Here is a 14,269-nt window from a genome sequence, read left to right as displayed (position 1 = left end):
CAATTTGGATGGTTGGGGATGGTTCCACAATTCTTGATCTACCCTTTCTATTACCTTACAGCCACTTTTACTCATCCCTTCTTCCTCTTTATTTGCATGTTTCCTGCTTGCTTTAAACCAGTTTCCAACATACATGGATAGTTGTGCACAATTTATTTGATAATGTATAATGGCAATCCCTTCATCTATATTAACTTCTCTTGACTACTTGCCACTTTCTCCAATCCTTTACCAATTCGCATCCTTCACTTATCTATTATTCAGTAATGTGTCTTTTTCTTGTACTCCACCTCAACTTAATTTCTTTCTTAGGATGTTTGACTGCAGTCAGTTTTCAGATACCATGAGGCATTCACATGACAATGACATGAGATGAAATGAAATAAACCATGGCATTTGATCTAGTATTGTAATGAGGCAACTTCCATGAATTGATTTGTTGCATCAAATTGATGAGACCAGACCTAAATTTTTCAACAGAGGTGTTCCAGGATGCATCAATCATGCAAGCATGACAGGTTGACAAATGATTGTCTTATCTTTTCTCTTGTTCTTTATTGTATGCTTTAGGGCGGCAATCTACAATGTTCAGTGCTTCTTGGTGCTGAGGATGTGCTCAAGTACTTCATCTCGTTCCTCATCTGATGTTACTTGAATATGATCTGCTATTGTTATATTTGTTATCATGGTGGTGTATCTCATTTAGTGCACACCATTTCATTAAGGTAAATAATTAATTAGTAGAAAACAAGATCTAGTACAAGTCCTATGCTCTTATCACCTTATCACTTTCAATAATAACAAACTGCTTGGTAGAGAGATCAAACAATGAATACAGCTTTGGATATATGCTGGATGGCTCTTTGTGGTGACAGGCGATGTGATAATGGATACAAGAGTGACCCTTTAGATATACATTTTCTGAAGAAGATCACCATTTAGACTCAGGGGTGTTTGGTTTGCGACCAAAATTGGAATTGGAATGGTCAAATCCCCCAAAGCATTTGGTTCGGGACCGGAATTAGAATCGGAATGAAAATTTGAATCCTTAGGGGAGAATGGGGATTGAGTTTTAGGTAAATTAGGCCATTCCCTTTCCACCCCAGAATCGGTATTAGAATAGGACTCCTCCCAACCAAACGGTTGGAATGGCAGCCACTTATTCCCATTCCGATTTCAGACCCCAACTCCCCCCCAAACAAACACCCCCCAATCCCTTGATATTATGAATAGTTCTAATACAAATTTTCAAGTGTTTCACATGTAAAAGGAACACTCATACAGTTATACTAGTAATGCAACCTTACATGTGCATATTGCCATATGTGAAATATCTGGATAAAATAAGATAATCTCATTAGTACCTTTAACTACACTAGCATGAAGTTCTCAAGTCATATTTATTGGTGAAGACAAGAAACAGTATAGTGTTTCTCATGGCAAGTGATGAAAATTTTTGATTAAATGAAGAACGAGTGAACAGAAAATAGGGCTAGCATAAGGCATAAACATCATGAAGCATAATATTGCCATGTGGAGATTCATTTCAATCAAACCAAAGATGACAGCAAAAAGATATATACAAGGGTAAATAATAGGTTCAATGAAACCGAGTACATATTTTCATAACTTATCATGGAGATTGATGCATAAGAGCTGAAATCAAATATTCAATGATATTTTTGTTACAAACCTCCTCAAATCTTCAGGCAAACGACGATGGCTCATCCATTGTTCAACATCACGTCGTCTAAGCTGCATTTCAAGTTTCCTTGTAAAACAAAGAGCAAGAATCAAATGAAGGTACATTGCAGGTTTTATAATATCTGATGTGCTTTTATGAAATTCCAAAAAAGAAAAGAATCTTCTACTAAGTCAGAACTAAGAAAAAGTTACGCTGCGATGCTAAAAGGAATCCAATAAGGAAAAAGAATAGGTTTATTATCTGCTATATAAATCAAAATATTTGATTAGCCAATATATCTCATGCCCCAAGAATTTAAAAATTCAAGGTGTGATTTGTTGGTAACCAGCAGGTACGGTATGTACTGTGGTACAAAGGCAGTACAAAGTCAGCACCTACCAGGTCAAATGAGTACCAACACATACAAAAAAGGAGGTGGTACCATGTGGCACGAGATCAGTATGGTAGGTACAGGATCTACCAAGAGATCTATCCTGAGGGGCACCATGTACCCATCCCTAGCTGGCATGGTACATATAGAGCATGATGGGGCACTATGAACAGTACATTGCTCCTTGAGTAAACATTTCCATAAGATAAAAATATGAGTCACAAATCCATGGTGTAATTGGTGAGCTTTTTTACATCTACACGTCCAAATTTCATTTTCCTAACTAAAATTAAACACCCCAAGTCAGATACACATGCCAGTTTATGTAAATACACTAATACTAATGCACACATGCGCATATAAATAGAGTGATGGAATCAATGGATGCTTATATTATGTTGTAAAAATTGTGTGATATTTAGTGTAGAACAAAGTCTCCAAAAAAACTGACATGTCAAAGGGCTTACTATAATACAAATTGTAAAAAGCAATTAAGGTTGTAATCCTACTAATGAGTTGCACAATTAACAAGTATTAAAAACAAGAAAAAGAGCTTCAGTAAGATGACTTATAAGCACATAATTTGCATACCTCCTTCCAAGAGCCTGGAGAAAGTTCTGCATATTTCCAATGAGCAATGCAAATAACAAGAGCCCCAATCCAATGATGGCCATAGTGAACAGAACTTCCCACACAAAATAACTTGGAACTTGGTTACCAGCTAAAGTACTGATTTGCTAGGGCACAACAATATTTAAAAGGTCAGAAAAAATTACCAAAGAATGTGCAAATTGCCCATAAGATTTGCAAGAAATAACATACACAGCCTTTCTAATTGTTTTGATAAACATTCAAGTACTAACTAAACAGAGAAAATAATCAAAGTTGCAAATTTACATGAATCATAGCCACGGTGAATAAGAAATCCACCAAAAAAAATTAAACACTGGTTACCAGCTAAAGTGCTAATTTGTTATGGCATTGACGTAGCAGTTAAACAAAGGTATACAGATTATATTAAAGAATTTATAGAAAAGACTAAAGATTGCAAGAAAGAAGGTGAGAAATGCAACAGCTTTTCTGTTTATATTTGAATATTTCTTCCCATTCAAAATTCAAGCTAAAATAAATAAAACAAAAACTTCCGGTTTCAATTTCACATAAATTGAAGCAATATCACATATTTCAAAACAAGAAAGAAAGTTACACAGTGCAGATTTCTTTACTGTTATCACGTGATGTGTCGCATGCTTTACATGAATTTAAAGTCTCTCGAGCAAGCAAAATCTATAAGCCTCACAAACTAAAATTCAAAAATATCAAGCAAGTATCAACCCACCATCCTAATGGTCTTCCCTATAAATTCTACATCAAGAGCTACCTCCTCCATCAATGCAAAACCCATACAAATTCTGTCAATGTTTGTACATATCTTTTTTACTTTTCTAACCTTGCACATGAATCTGAACCTCTTCTGATCAGGCTTCTCTTTGGTCTTCATTGTGCATGACCATACTATAGCATTAGTTACCCATCTTTTACCTTCCATGAGTGCAATGACTAGACCTCCTTAAGTATCCTACCAAAATATCAGTAAGTTTCCATCCAACTCACTCTTCTAGGAAGTGCAGAAACTTCAAGTTGCATGCCATACCTGTATCATATACATATCAGATGGCAGCACTCATGGATACTTCTAGGTTACAAACAGAATACTGATTTTAGGCATCATATCTTTTTTTTTTAAAAAAAAAAAAACATTCCAAATACTTTCTAGATAAAATTTAGATACTTTCCCAATACCTCTAGGAATGAGGGTAAGTGCATTTTCTTTGCAACTTTTTTAAATGAATGCTAATCTTTTAATGTGAACAGTCAATTTTGGAGTTTGTGATGTTGATATTGTAATATGAAGCAAGGTACACTGTCTCATTACCAGACCCCATGCCAGTGCCATCCTGTCAGTGTGCCGGTACACGAAGTATGGGGGCCGGTTTGGCATACCGAGTGTCAATACGCTCTCTGTACTGTGTATCGGTGCCAAGAGTCCAAGGATTTGAGTGATAACCAAATAATGAATTTGTGGAAGTTGATGCTATTGCATAAAGAATTCAAATGAATTCAAAGAATCCTTTAATAATATCAATTAGCCTGCATGACCGCAACCCAAGCTGGATGAAGAGCACAAGTAGCAACCCTAGTACAGGCCCCTGCTGCATTGCATACAATAACATTCAGCAGGGCAGGGCGAGATGCCTCAGGTCTTTATTAGTCAAAACAACTAACGTCTGAAGCAAATTTAGAACAGATACTTTAATTAAAAACACTCCGGCCAATCCTCCAAAATTAATTCTAAGGCTCATTTCAGCATTTGATTTATTGCTTGTAGGTCAGAATATCTTCAGTTTCCAGTGGGCATTTGATTAGATCTCTAGAAAAATATTGTCTTGCTTGCCATTTGAACCTTTTGCCCAAAGAAGATACATCGGTCCATTCAACGGAGTAATTGATTTTCCCAAAAAAAGGCATAAAATGATTTTGAGGGACAGTCGGCTTCCCAAATAATTCACAAGCTCAAAGAGTTTTAAAAATAACCTGAACAAATGGACATCCGTATTCATATTCATTTTTTTTGCACAAGGTGATGAAACAAATACACTTGAAAATAGAATTTGTTAATAAATCTCTATTTCAAAAATACAAATTCAAAGATGATATTACCAAAAAAGGGTGGCTCATCGCACGAGGCTCTCACCGTTGTAGCCTTGTAGGGTCTTGGAGTGTTGGATGTATGCAGCCTTAACCCAACATATAGCGAGGCCAAAAATAATAATGAGAAAAGATATTGCTATTTAATAAAATAATCATCACCAAATTTTTTATCGTGTTTGTAGCTAGGGATGGGCTTATACAGTGGTGCTTTTGGCACTAGAACTTAAAAATAGTACTGATCAAAATGGCAGCCTCCAAAAAGTATGAATATATTTATTTGATTACTTGTTTATTTGTGCAAATTTTAACTTAATAGTTTTATTTAATTATTTTAGTGATAAAAGGTTACTTGGTAAAATTTTAAATAAATATGATTAGGTTTCTATGATCAAAAATTTAAATAGTATGAATTTAATTATTTAAGTCTACAAGTTATATAAATGATTCACAATTACTTTGAAGGGAGTACGGAACCTACAATTAACCAAGATAGCAAAGTGTCCTTGTCCTAGCATAAGGAGATTCACCTGATGTTTTTGTATAAAATCTCTCTAGAGGAATAGAAGCGTAACCTTAAAAGTTTATAATGCCTGCAAAAATCACTATTATTTGGATACTGTGCAGCATGTTGCATTGCTTGCTCCAATTGTTGGGAATGAGAATGCAAATCTTTAGATGGTAACTAAGAATTAAAACTACTAGGAAATAAAAGAAAGGAATTTGTTGCATATTTGTCTGGCATGTATAGTGCATCCAAGAGAAATTTCATCGCAAAATAATTGTCAGAGAATAGTTAAATATATTGTCAATTTGTGATAGCAGTATTATTTAGAAGGCAAGTAGATGGAATGGAGTACCTGAAATCCCCAAAATAAGGAATATGTATATCGCTTAACAACACTCTTTTCTGTTGTTAATAAGACAGCCAGTTGATAAATGCCATATTCAAAATGTCCGTCCTTGTTAAAGCAATCACTAGAATTCGGATCATTCACCCAATATTGCCTATTTTGAGGACTCAGTTCAACACTATTCCCACTTCCACAGTCTATAAGACTCGCACAAATTGGAGCAACAGAAGTGGAATTGCAGGCATCCCTTAGACATTGATTTACCCTCTGAAACAAAAAGAAAACAAAAATTAAAATCTATCCAATTACCATCATGATACCAGAAGATAGTTACAAATATCACCATATGCATATAATATAACAGATGACTAATAGTTGAATAAAGATACATGGTAAATTAATAGCAAGAAACTAAAAATTAAGCATCCTAGCATCACATATAGGAACCTGTAAAACAAGGTGAGTTCATAGATGATAGATCAACCAAACTAGAGCACACTGATTTAAAAGTTGGTTTTCAAGAACTTAAAGAGCAGAAATTTGATGTCTCAGTTTCATCAAGTAAAATGCACAATAAAGTTAGAGAGAGAAGCTCTTATAAATTATGGAAGTAACACCAGGCCAAAAGCACTTGCAAATTAATAAAGATGCAACCTGGAAATAAAATAATTGGTTGTATATGAATTTTTAGAAAGTGATTTGTAAAACCATAGATGGATAGCTTGAAGTTTCGCTAGTTTCTAAAATCCGAAATGGAAACTGAAATTTTACATTTTCAGTCGAAGTGATTTGTAAACAGCACAGGTTTCTGAATTCTAGCTAAAACTCACTGATGAGGCCACAATAACTTTGTGTATGAACTAAGTATGATGACATTTGCCACTTCCTTATTCTTTTAGTATGTCAAGAGGCGCTGGAAGCATTCGTTCTAAATTAAGCTTAGATTTATTAAGAAGAATTGGTGGTTCCAACAAGAATTAGTGAAAAATAAGTTTTTGAACATACATTAGGCTACTGTGTAACTCAAGTCTCATAGGTATTTCAAATTGTTATCTGTTATGTTTGCATCAAGTAATAAAATCATACAGTACACTCTAAACATGATCTCATAACATTTTATGCAAAAAAAAAGAACTTACTGATGTGAAATAACCTAAACAACAAGATCCCAAAACAAACAAATATTTAAAAAAAGTTTAATTTATTTTCTTGATTTGTTATATTTTTATCTTTTCAATTTTTTGTTTCCAGTTTCAGTTGACATTTTCTGGATTTCTCATTATTTCCAGCTGCAATTGCTGAAAATAGAGCTAGAACTACCAAAACTGATGCACATTTGATTTGGCAGAACACAAAACTGAGTCTTCGAACGTTGGATGGAACCTTAGAAAGTTATAGGGCCAAATTAGTTCCTCACAGATTTAACATCGTTTTGTGTAGGATAGGCTCTAGAAGGGCTTTTCTAACATTTGTTTTGATATAATTTGGATTACATCAAACAGACAATAAGGCTATGTTCCTTAAGGGTGATTTAGAAGAAGAAATATGTATGCATGAAACAACTTGAAGGATTTTACAGTAAAGGTCAAGAATATACCATGTGTAGCTCAGCAAGATTTATTTTACAGACTAAAGCAAGCCTCTAAGCTATGGCACGAAGTGTGGTAACTTTATTATATAGTTCTGAATTTCCGGAGAATGACAAATGACTATATGGTAAAACAATTCAAAAAAAAAAGTGTAATATATAGAAGTCATCCTAATGCAATATACAGCATATGGAACTAACTTGGATGTTCTAAATAAAATTAAAACTTTCATTCCTATTTACTTAGATATGAAAAAGCTAGGTGAGACAAAATTTGATCTTAGGAAAGAAACTAATTAGATCTTTTGAAGAGCTAAACTCAAAGTTGTGCTATTGAAAAAAGGTAGTAGTAGTTCAACACCTTAATAGCAAACATGTTTCAAACCTGATGATCCTAATTCACATGCTAAGAAGAATTTATGTGAGCCTGTCTCACAATGTAAACATTCTTACATGACAGGTTTCTTGTGGCGCATAAGCAATAGAACAGGATCTCACATCATTTACACTGTAGAAAAATTGATGTCCTAATAACCAAAATAAAGCTAGAGGGAGGAGACAATGATGTCAATTAGCAGGAAAGAAGAAAAATTTAATTGGAAAAGGGATTAAGAAGGATATGATCAATTTAAACTTGCTGGCTGAAGCCTATGCAGGATAGATAAGATAAAATATGAATAAACAAATTTTTACTTACAAGACGTAAGATTATATTAGCTTATGAGATTTTATGTACAAAGAAAACAAAGCACTCTCATGATCAGGAAACTGTAAACTCTGGTTAATTTATGTCATCGGAGAGATTATAAATACCCCATCATAACCCTTTTGAAGCAAGAGAGATGAGCAAGAAGAGAAGAAATCCACTAGTGAGAAACAAAACTCATGTCATTATTATTTAATAGAAATGTAATTATCAGAAAATGTTGAGACTCTCATTTAGCTCTTTGGATTATTTCTGCTTTTGAGATGAAAAAAGATCCCTATAAGTTATATCCAATGCTATCACTGTACTGTGACTGTCCATGGAGGATCTATCCAAGTCTAGGGGAATTCTAGAGGTTTCCCCCAGCCAGATAGTTATCATGGCAGATCCTTTTCTTGCTTAAATTTGCTTCAACCAGGAGATCAGCACTGAATTTAGTGTCTAAGTCAAGCTGACAACAAGTCATAAAGGATGCACAATTATTTTGACAATTTTGACGACAATATGATGAACGCTATCATTGTTACTATCTACACAGGTCCTATTCAAGTCTTGGGGAATTCTAGAGGTTTCCCCTGCCATATAGCTCTTATGGCAGGTCCCTCGCTTGCTTAAATTTGCCTCAACCAGAAAATCGGCATTCAGCACTGAATTTGGAGTCTAAATCAGGCTGGTAACCTCTCATAAAATAAGCACAACCCTTCAGCCAATTTGATGATGATGATGTGCTGCCACCCATTTAACACTACTTTATTTCACATTATGAATTATGAATATTCCATACATCAGCATATCCAATAATTTAAAATTATTATATCTTCAATATTGTATATTTTTGTTACCCCGCATGTTGGACTAGCAATGAAACTTCAATCTATTACCATAGTTGTAGCCTTGGTCCTCCATTAGATTCAATAAGAAAGATTTATCTGACAGACTCAAGTCTAAGAAAAAAATGAATCCTATATTGGACAACATTAACTTCTAAAATAAGAAAGACAGTAATTTTCTGCCTATCCAATGCAAAGCATCTTAAGCATTGGTGCAGAGTGCAAACTACAAGTGTACGACGCAGGTTTGGAGTCTCAGACTGATACAATGTGGACCATTGACAGTATGGTAACATACTGAGATACAAGAAACCCATCAGTACCAACACAACAAGTGTGGTATGCAGTACCATGTTTTGGCATAGTACGGTACAGACTACAGAAAGGTGTATCAGTAATTCAATATGGTAAGGTACAGTGAATATAGACTGTTATGGTATAGCACTTCAATCCATGATTATTATGTTTAGCCAGACTAAATTTAAGGATGCCGCTGCATCCCTCTAGTCATATATGACAGACTAAATCTTGCTCAGCTGACTAATGCAACTCAAGAACCAATATCAGAAATGATCCATAAGAAAACATAATGAAATCCTCAGTTGGACGAAAGTTGCAATGCTATCAAAAGTTCATATCATCAAAAATATTGTGCATTTTAAAGCCTTAGAATAGCCATTTCAAGAATCGTGGAATCTTGCCCTCAGTTGGATGAAAGATCACCTTCTTACGTTTGCAACAGTCTTCAGTACATTATACATTCATTACTCTTAGTCCAGGTAGTCTATAAGATAAGATTTTAAACACTTCTACAGAGCATTCTTAAGTACTTGAATGTTGAATCACAGTTTGCTTTCTTCACAACCATGATTGATAAACAAAAGAACACATCTCATTCTTCCAAAACAACTTTTTGGTTAAAAAGGACTATCCAAGTGCTATACTAACCATGCCTCACAGTTCACATAATATAAAACTACCACAGTTTCACAAAGATGATGCACCATGCTAAGCAATAAATAAATGCTACACACCTGTAACCCAAAGAGGTACCAAGACGAACCAACGACATGACTAGCCAACATAAACATTAGAAGATTAATAACGAAGTTAGCCCAAGCTGACTCAAAAATGAAGCCACTTGCAGACTGCCCAGCAAGCAAGGGAAGAAATCTAATAATTCTTGGGGCATACTGAAGAAGAACTGTGGCACGTAAAAGATTTTTTGCATAGTTTGCTGCTGATGATCCCACATACTCTGGTATGACTAGTAATATCATTACCTGCATAAAAGATAAAAATGAAGAGGCCTTTGGCAAGGACACACAAGATTAAGGGACCGTTGCATGCTTCAAAAGTGAAATCCAAATCTTATTTTCCGGCATTATGCTTTTAAAAGGAAAACGTCTATAAAGACAACCCTGCATCAATGTTATTCATGAAGGTATCATAGAACTTTAGTTTATATACAAAATTCATGCATGACATGAACCAATAGAAATTACAAAATAAGCATCCAGTGAGAGTAAATTAAATGTAGAAACTACAGAAGTCAAATCAAAGTGCACAACTAACAAACTCAATGTTGAAACCTAAAGCCACATTAATTTATAATGTCCATTTCTGGTCTCAACATAATGGCTTGGGTTCATGTTTGATGGCATCAACTTACTATAACAGGAAAAAAACAAAAGAAAAGGAAATTACTCTCAAAAAGGTAAGGATAAGTAACTGTAAATCCTTTGTACCTTTAGAATGGCGCATCATGTTTCCATCACCTCAATGTTATGTTATCAACATTCGTTCTTTATACCAAGGTGTAATAGAGCCACAAGCACATTTTAAGTTTAGAGTAATTCTCTCATCTTATATATAATTTTACCAAGGTCACCGAACTGCCCTGTTTGGGGCATACCTAATAACCATATCGGTGGTTGACCGAGATGGTTCCGGCATTCAAAACAAAAAATCGGCAAAGAGGGGGAGAGGGAGAAGGAAAGAGCGGGGGGGGGGGGGGGGGAGAGGGAGAGGATGAGGGAGAGAGAGCCTCCAGAGACTATTGTAGGGCAGCTGAGCTCACTACACTGCTATCGAGCTCAATGGAAGCTGGAGGAGGGCGAAGGGAGGGAAGAAGAAGGAGAGGAAGTATAAGCCACCAGAGGTCTCCAGAGGGCTGGGAGAGGCTGTTGCGCCACTGCCAAGGCCGGAGAAGGGGCATTACCCTCCTCCCGATCGAAACAAGGACATCGACCCATCTTTCACTTTTTTTTTTGGATTTATCGAGTGAAGTCAGCAAGTATTTTTTGTATTTTTTTTGGACCCTGTTTTTTTTATTCCAACTTCACTGTTTTTTGGGACTTCAACCGAAAATCCCAAAAAATACAAAAAATACAAAAGAATTTTAAAAGAATACAAAATAGGGGCCGAATCCTCTATTTCGATCGAAAGGTGGGCAAAATCTTCCTCCAGCCTTGGCGGTAATGCAGCGGCCTCGTCGGCCCTCCGGAGGCCTCTAGCGGCCTACTCTCCCTCTCCCTCCCTCCTTCCACCCTCCTCTAGCCTTCCACTAAGCTTGGCTGCCCTCCAGCAGCCTTAGGAGGCCCTTTCTCCCTCCCTCTCCCTCTCCTCCTGTCTCGTTCTCCCTCTGCCCTCTCTCTGTATTGGTTCAAGCCCGATATGGAACGGCAGGGGGCCGTACCAAACCGTATTGCCGATCGACCGATCCAGGCTCTAGTACCAGCACAATGAACCTTGAATTTTTCTATCACCGAAAAATGCAATGTTAATATAATATTGATTCTTACAGTTACAGGTGTTAGAATGCAAGTGCATATTTAGGAATCAGATAATTCTCATCCCAGATCTTAACACATAAGAACCCAACATAAAAGGATCCAAAAGTTGGGTGGGAGTGCAAAGATTTCTTGTATTTGCAACCATTTTAGTGCTTATATAGTAAGCTTTTAAGTTTAAATTTTTAGTATTTATTAACACAACTAGACCTTTTCAAGGATGCTTACAGACATGTAAGGGCCAAAAATCAGATGGCCATAAAACCAAGGACCAAGAATAAAATGCCAATCAATAGGGAGTAGGGACTTAACTATAAATTGTATGCAATCCAAGATTGAGATGTTAGTTTTGCTCTTTTAAAAAAGGCATCACATGAAGTACCCGTGCTGAGCCTAATAAATGGCGGCCCTTATTCCCTTCCCTCTCTCCTAATGCCTGCACCTTGTGTCTCCCCCATTATATATACTCCATCTTGGATCTCTCCATCTGCATTCCAACCACAGTCCACGTCATCCACAAGAACCAGTCCACCATCAGCCCACTCTAACCACTTAGGTGTCCTCTGGTGTTGTCTTTCCTCTTTTCTTTTAGATCTCTTCTCCCCATCTCTCCTACATCTGACTTTCCAATCCTGGCCAGATTGCTCAGGGTCATATTTGACGACTACACTTATCTCTGGCACCCATATCCGATACCCATGCCACACAGGGTACATCAAGGCAAAGTGATGAGTCTAGGAATCCTAGAGGCAATGACAAGGTACCAAAGTTTTTATTTGCTCAATAAAATTTGAACCCATAAGAGCTTTCCTACCAAAAATTTAATGTGCTTAATTCCATTTACATCCATAAGTGGTTGCCCACTATATATATCAAAGCCATAGAAATTCACCCCAATACATGATCAGAATAACAAAATGCAAGCACCTAAAATGACCATCCACCAAAACCATGTAGAACAGCAACAAATTGCAACACAGCAACAAATTGCAACACCTACCCATCCACCTAACCCCAACCCTGCCCACAAACATGTAATGTTTCTATAATTCGGTAGCCTTTTGAGCATTCTGAAGCACACTTATTCAAACACAGTAACAAGTTGAACAAAGTTTACCATATACAAAGTTAAGGTAATCAATCAACTATCCTAGGTCATAATGAATAATTCAGTTAACCACCAAACAACTAACTTTGTAGGCAAGGTAAATGTTATGCCAGAAAAATTCACATGTCCTTTCAGTAATATCCCATTCTACTTAAAACAAGAACATTGGAAGAGTAATTCTAACCTAGATATTCTCCAACAAATTAAAGATAAGCTAAAATAACCAAGACCTTGCAAATGCATACACTCATTGCATCATATTTCATGCAACTTTACTAACGTATGACCAAATCTTCAACAAAGATACCCACATGGCACCGCTTTAGAGCTCAAGATCACAAATAATTCTTTTAGGAAAGCTAGGCAGCAACATCCAGGCTTCCCATGTGCTTCCATTGGTTGTTATGGCCACAATATCCTTCAGTATGAGAGGAAAAAGGACTCAATACCTTCCGAAATAAAAAAGATTAATTTTAGGATATATGACTCTATTATAGCAGCCTCAGACTAGTCATACTGCACCACACCAAAGACTAGTACAGAGGATCTTGATATGCCCCAGTTCTAGCAAACTAGGCCCTACCTACCTTATATTGCCACGTATCAGGACATACCACACCATATCATGTTGTATTGATGTGTCTTAATCCCATATCAACTCTTAAACTCAGTACATCCTTTTCCTTTTTTGATGATTCTTATTGAGGCATACCAACCTGTATCACCCTTGTATTAGGTATCGTAAGTTTGTAAGACACTAGACCATGATCAGAACAACTCTATACCTCAAACAATTAAATCCTTGCTGTATTCCTAAAAATGCCTCTCTAGCCTATTTACCTAAGGTATCATGTCCCCCTTCTACCTCTCACAATCACTTTATTGCTAGCATGCTCTCCAAAAAAACCATGGCCCTCTGGAATACTTCCCCAAGCTCTCACATCCAAGGAAAGCGGAACCGGAACTAGGACCGGTGCCGGCCAGCCGGCGGTATGAGTCAGTATGGATTCATACAAGATCGAACTAGCACAAACTGACAGAAAGAAGAAGAAGGGAACCGAGGAGGAAAAGAGAGAAAGAGAGAGAGATGGAGAGAGAGAAGAGGAAGAAAGAAAATAAGGGAGAAAAAGCTACCAGAGGGCCTCCGGCTAGCCGCCGGATGACGCAATCAATGCCTACAGCGCTACGCCTAGGGTTTTTTTAAAAAACCATGATTATGGTGAAGCCGACAATGGGTTTGCTGGCTTCACTTAAATGAAGCCAGTAAATCCTTCACTGTTTTTAACTTTTTTTAAAAAAAATTCTCAAACAATGAAGCCGGCAATAGATTTGTCAACTTCACTTAATGCGATGAGAAAACAGAGACGGTCGCCTCTGTTTCGAAGCTGCGGCTCTGCTCGTGCATTTTTCACTATACGACATCCACGACGACCATCCGACGCACTCCGGCAACCTCTCTGCCGGCTGCACGTCCCTCTGGTACCATCACTCCCCCCTCTCTCTCTCTCATTTAAACGCCCTATCGGGCGATATCAAGCTGCGGAGGCCTCCGCAGCCCTCCGACAGCCTCCAACAGCGTCGTCTCATCTTCTCCTCCCCTCTTCTCT

The 14,269-nt window shown here is 36.8% G+C and overlaps 1 protein-coding gene across 1 annotated transcript in view; it reads right to left on the bottom strand.

Moving 5' to 3' along the window:
• Positions 1 to 14,269, bottom strand: part of LOC105053134 (probable cyclic nucleotide-gated ion channel 20, chloroplastic) — a 49,745-nt gene that overhangs the window by 8,888 nt on the left and 26,588 nt on the right. The window contains exons 7-10 of the mRNA XM_010934182.3: positions 9,797 to 10,045; positions 5,645 to 5,905; positions 2,667 to 2,812; positions 1,694 to 1,771 (exon numbers count right to left, since the gene is read on the bottom strand). Of these exons, the coding sequence (XP_010932484.1) occupies positions 1,694 to 1,771; positions 2,667 to 2,812; positions 5,645 to 5,905; positions 9,797 to 10,045 (734 nt within the window). The remainder of the gene's footprint in view (positions 1 to 1,693; positions 1,772 to 2,666; positions 2,813 to 5,644; positions 5,906 to 9,796; positions 10,046 to 14,269) is intronic.

Source organism: Elaeis guineensis, chromosome 10 (genome assembly GCF_000442705.2).
Source record: "Elaeis guineensis isolate ETL-2024a chromosome 10, EG11, whole genome shotgun sequence".
Taxonomy (NCBI): Eukaryota; Viridiplantae; Streptophyta; class Magnoliopsida; order Arecales; family Arecaceae; genus Elaeis; species Elaeis guineensis.
The sequence above is the reverse complement of the archived record's forward strand: the minus strand, read 5'-3'. Positions and strand labels throughout refer to the sequence as shown.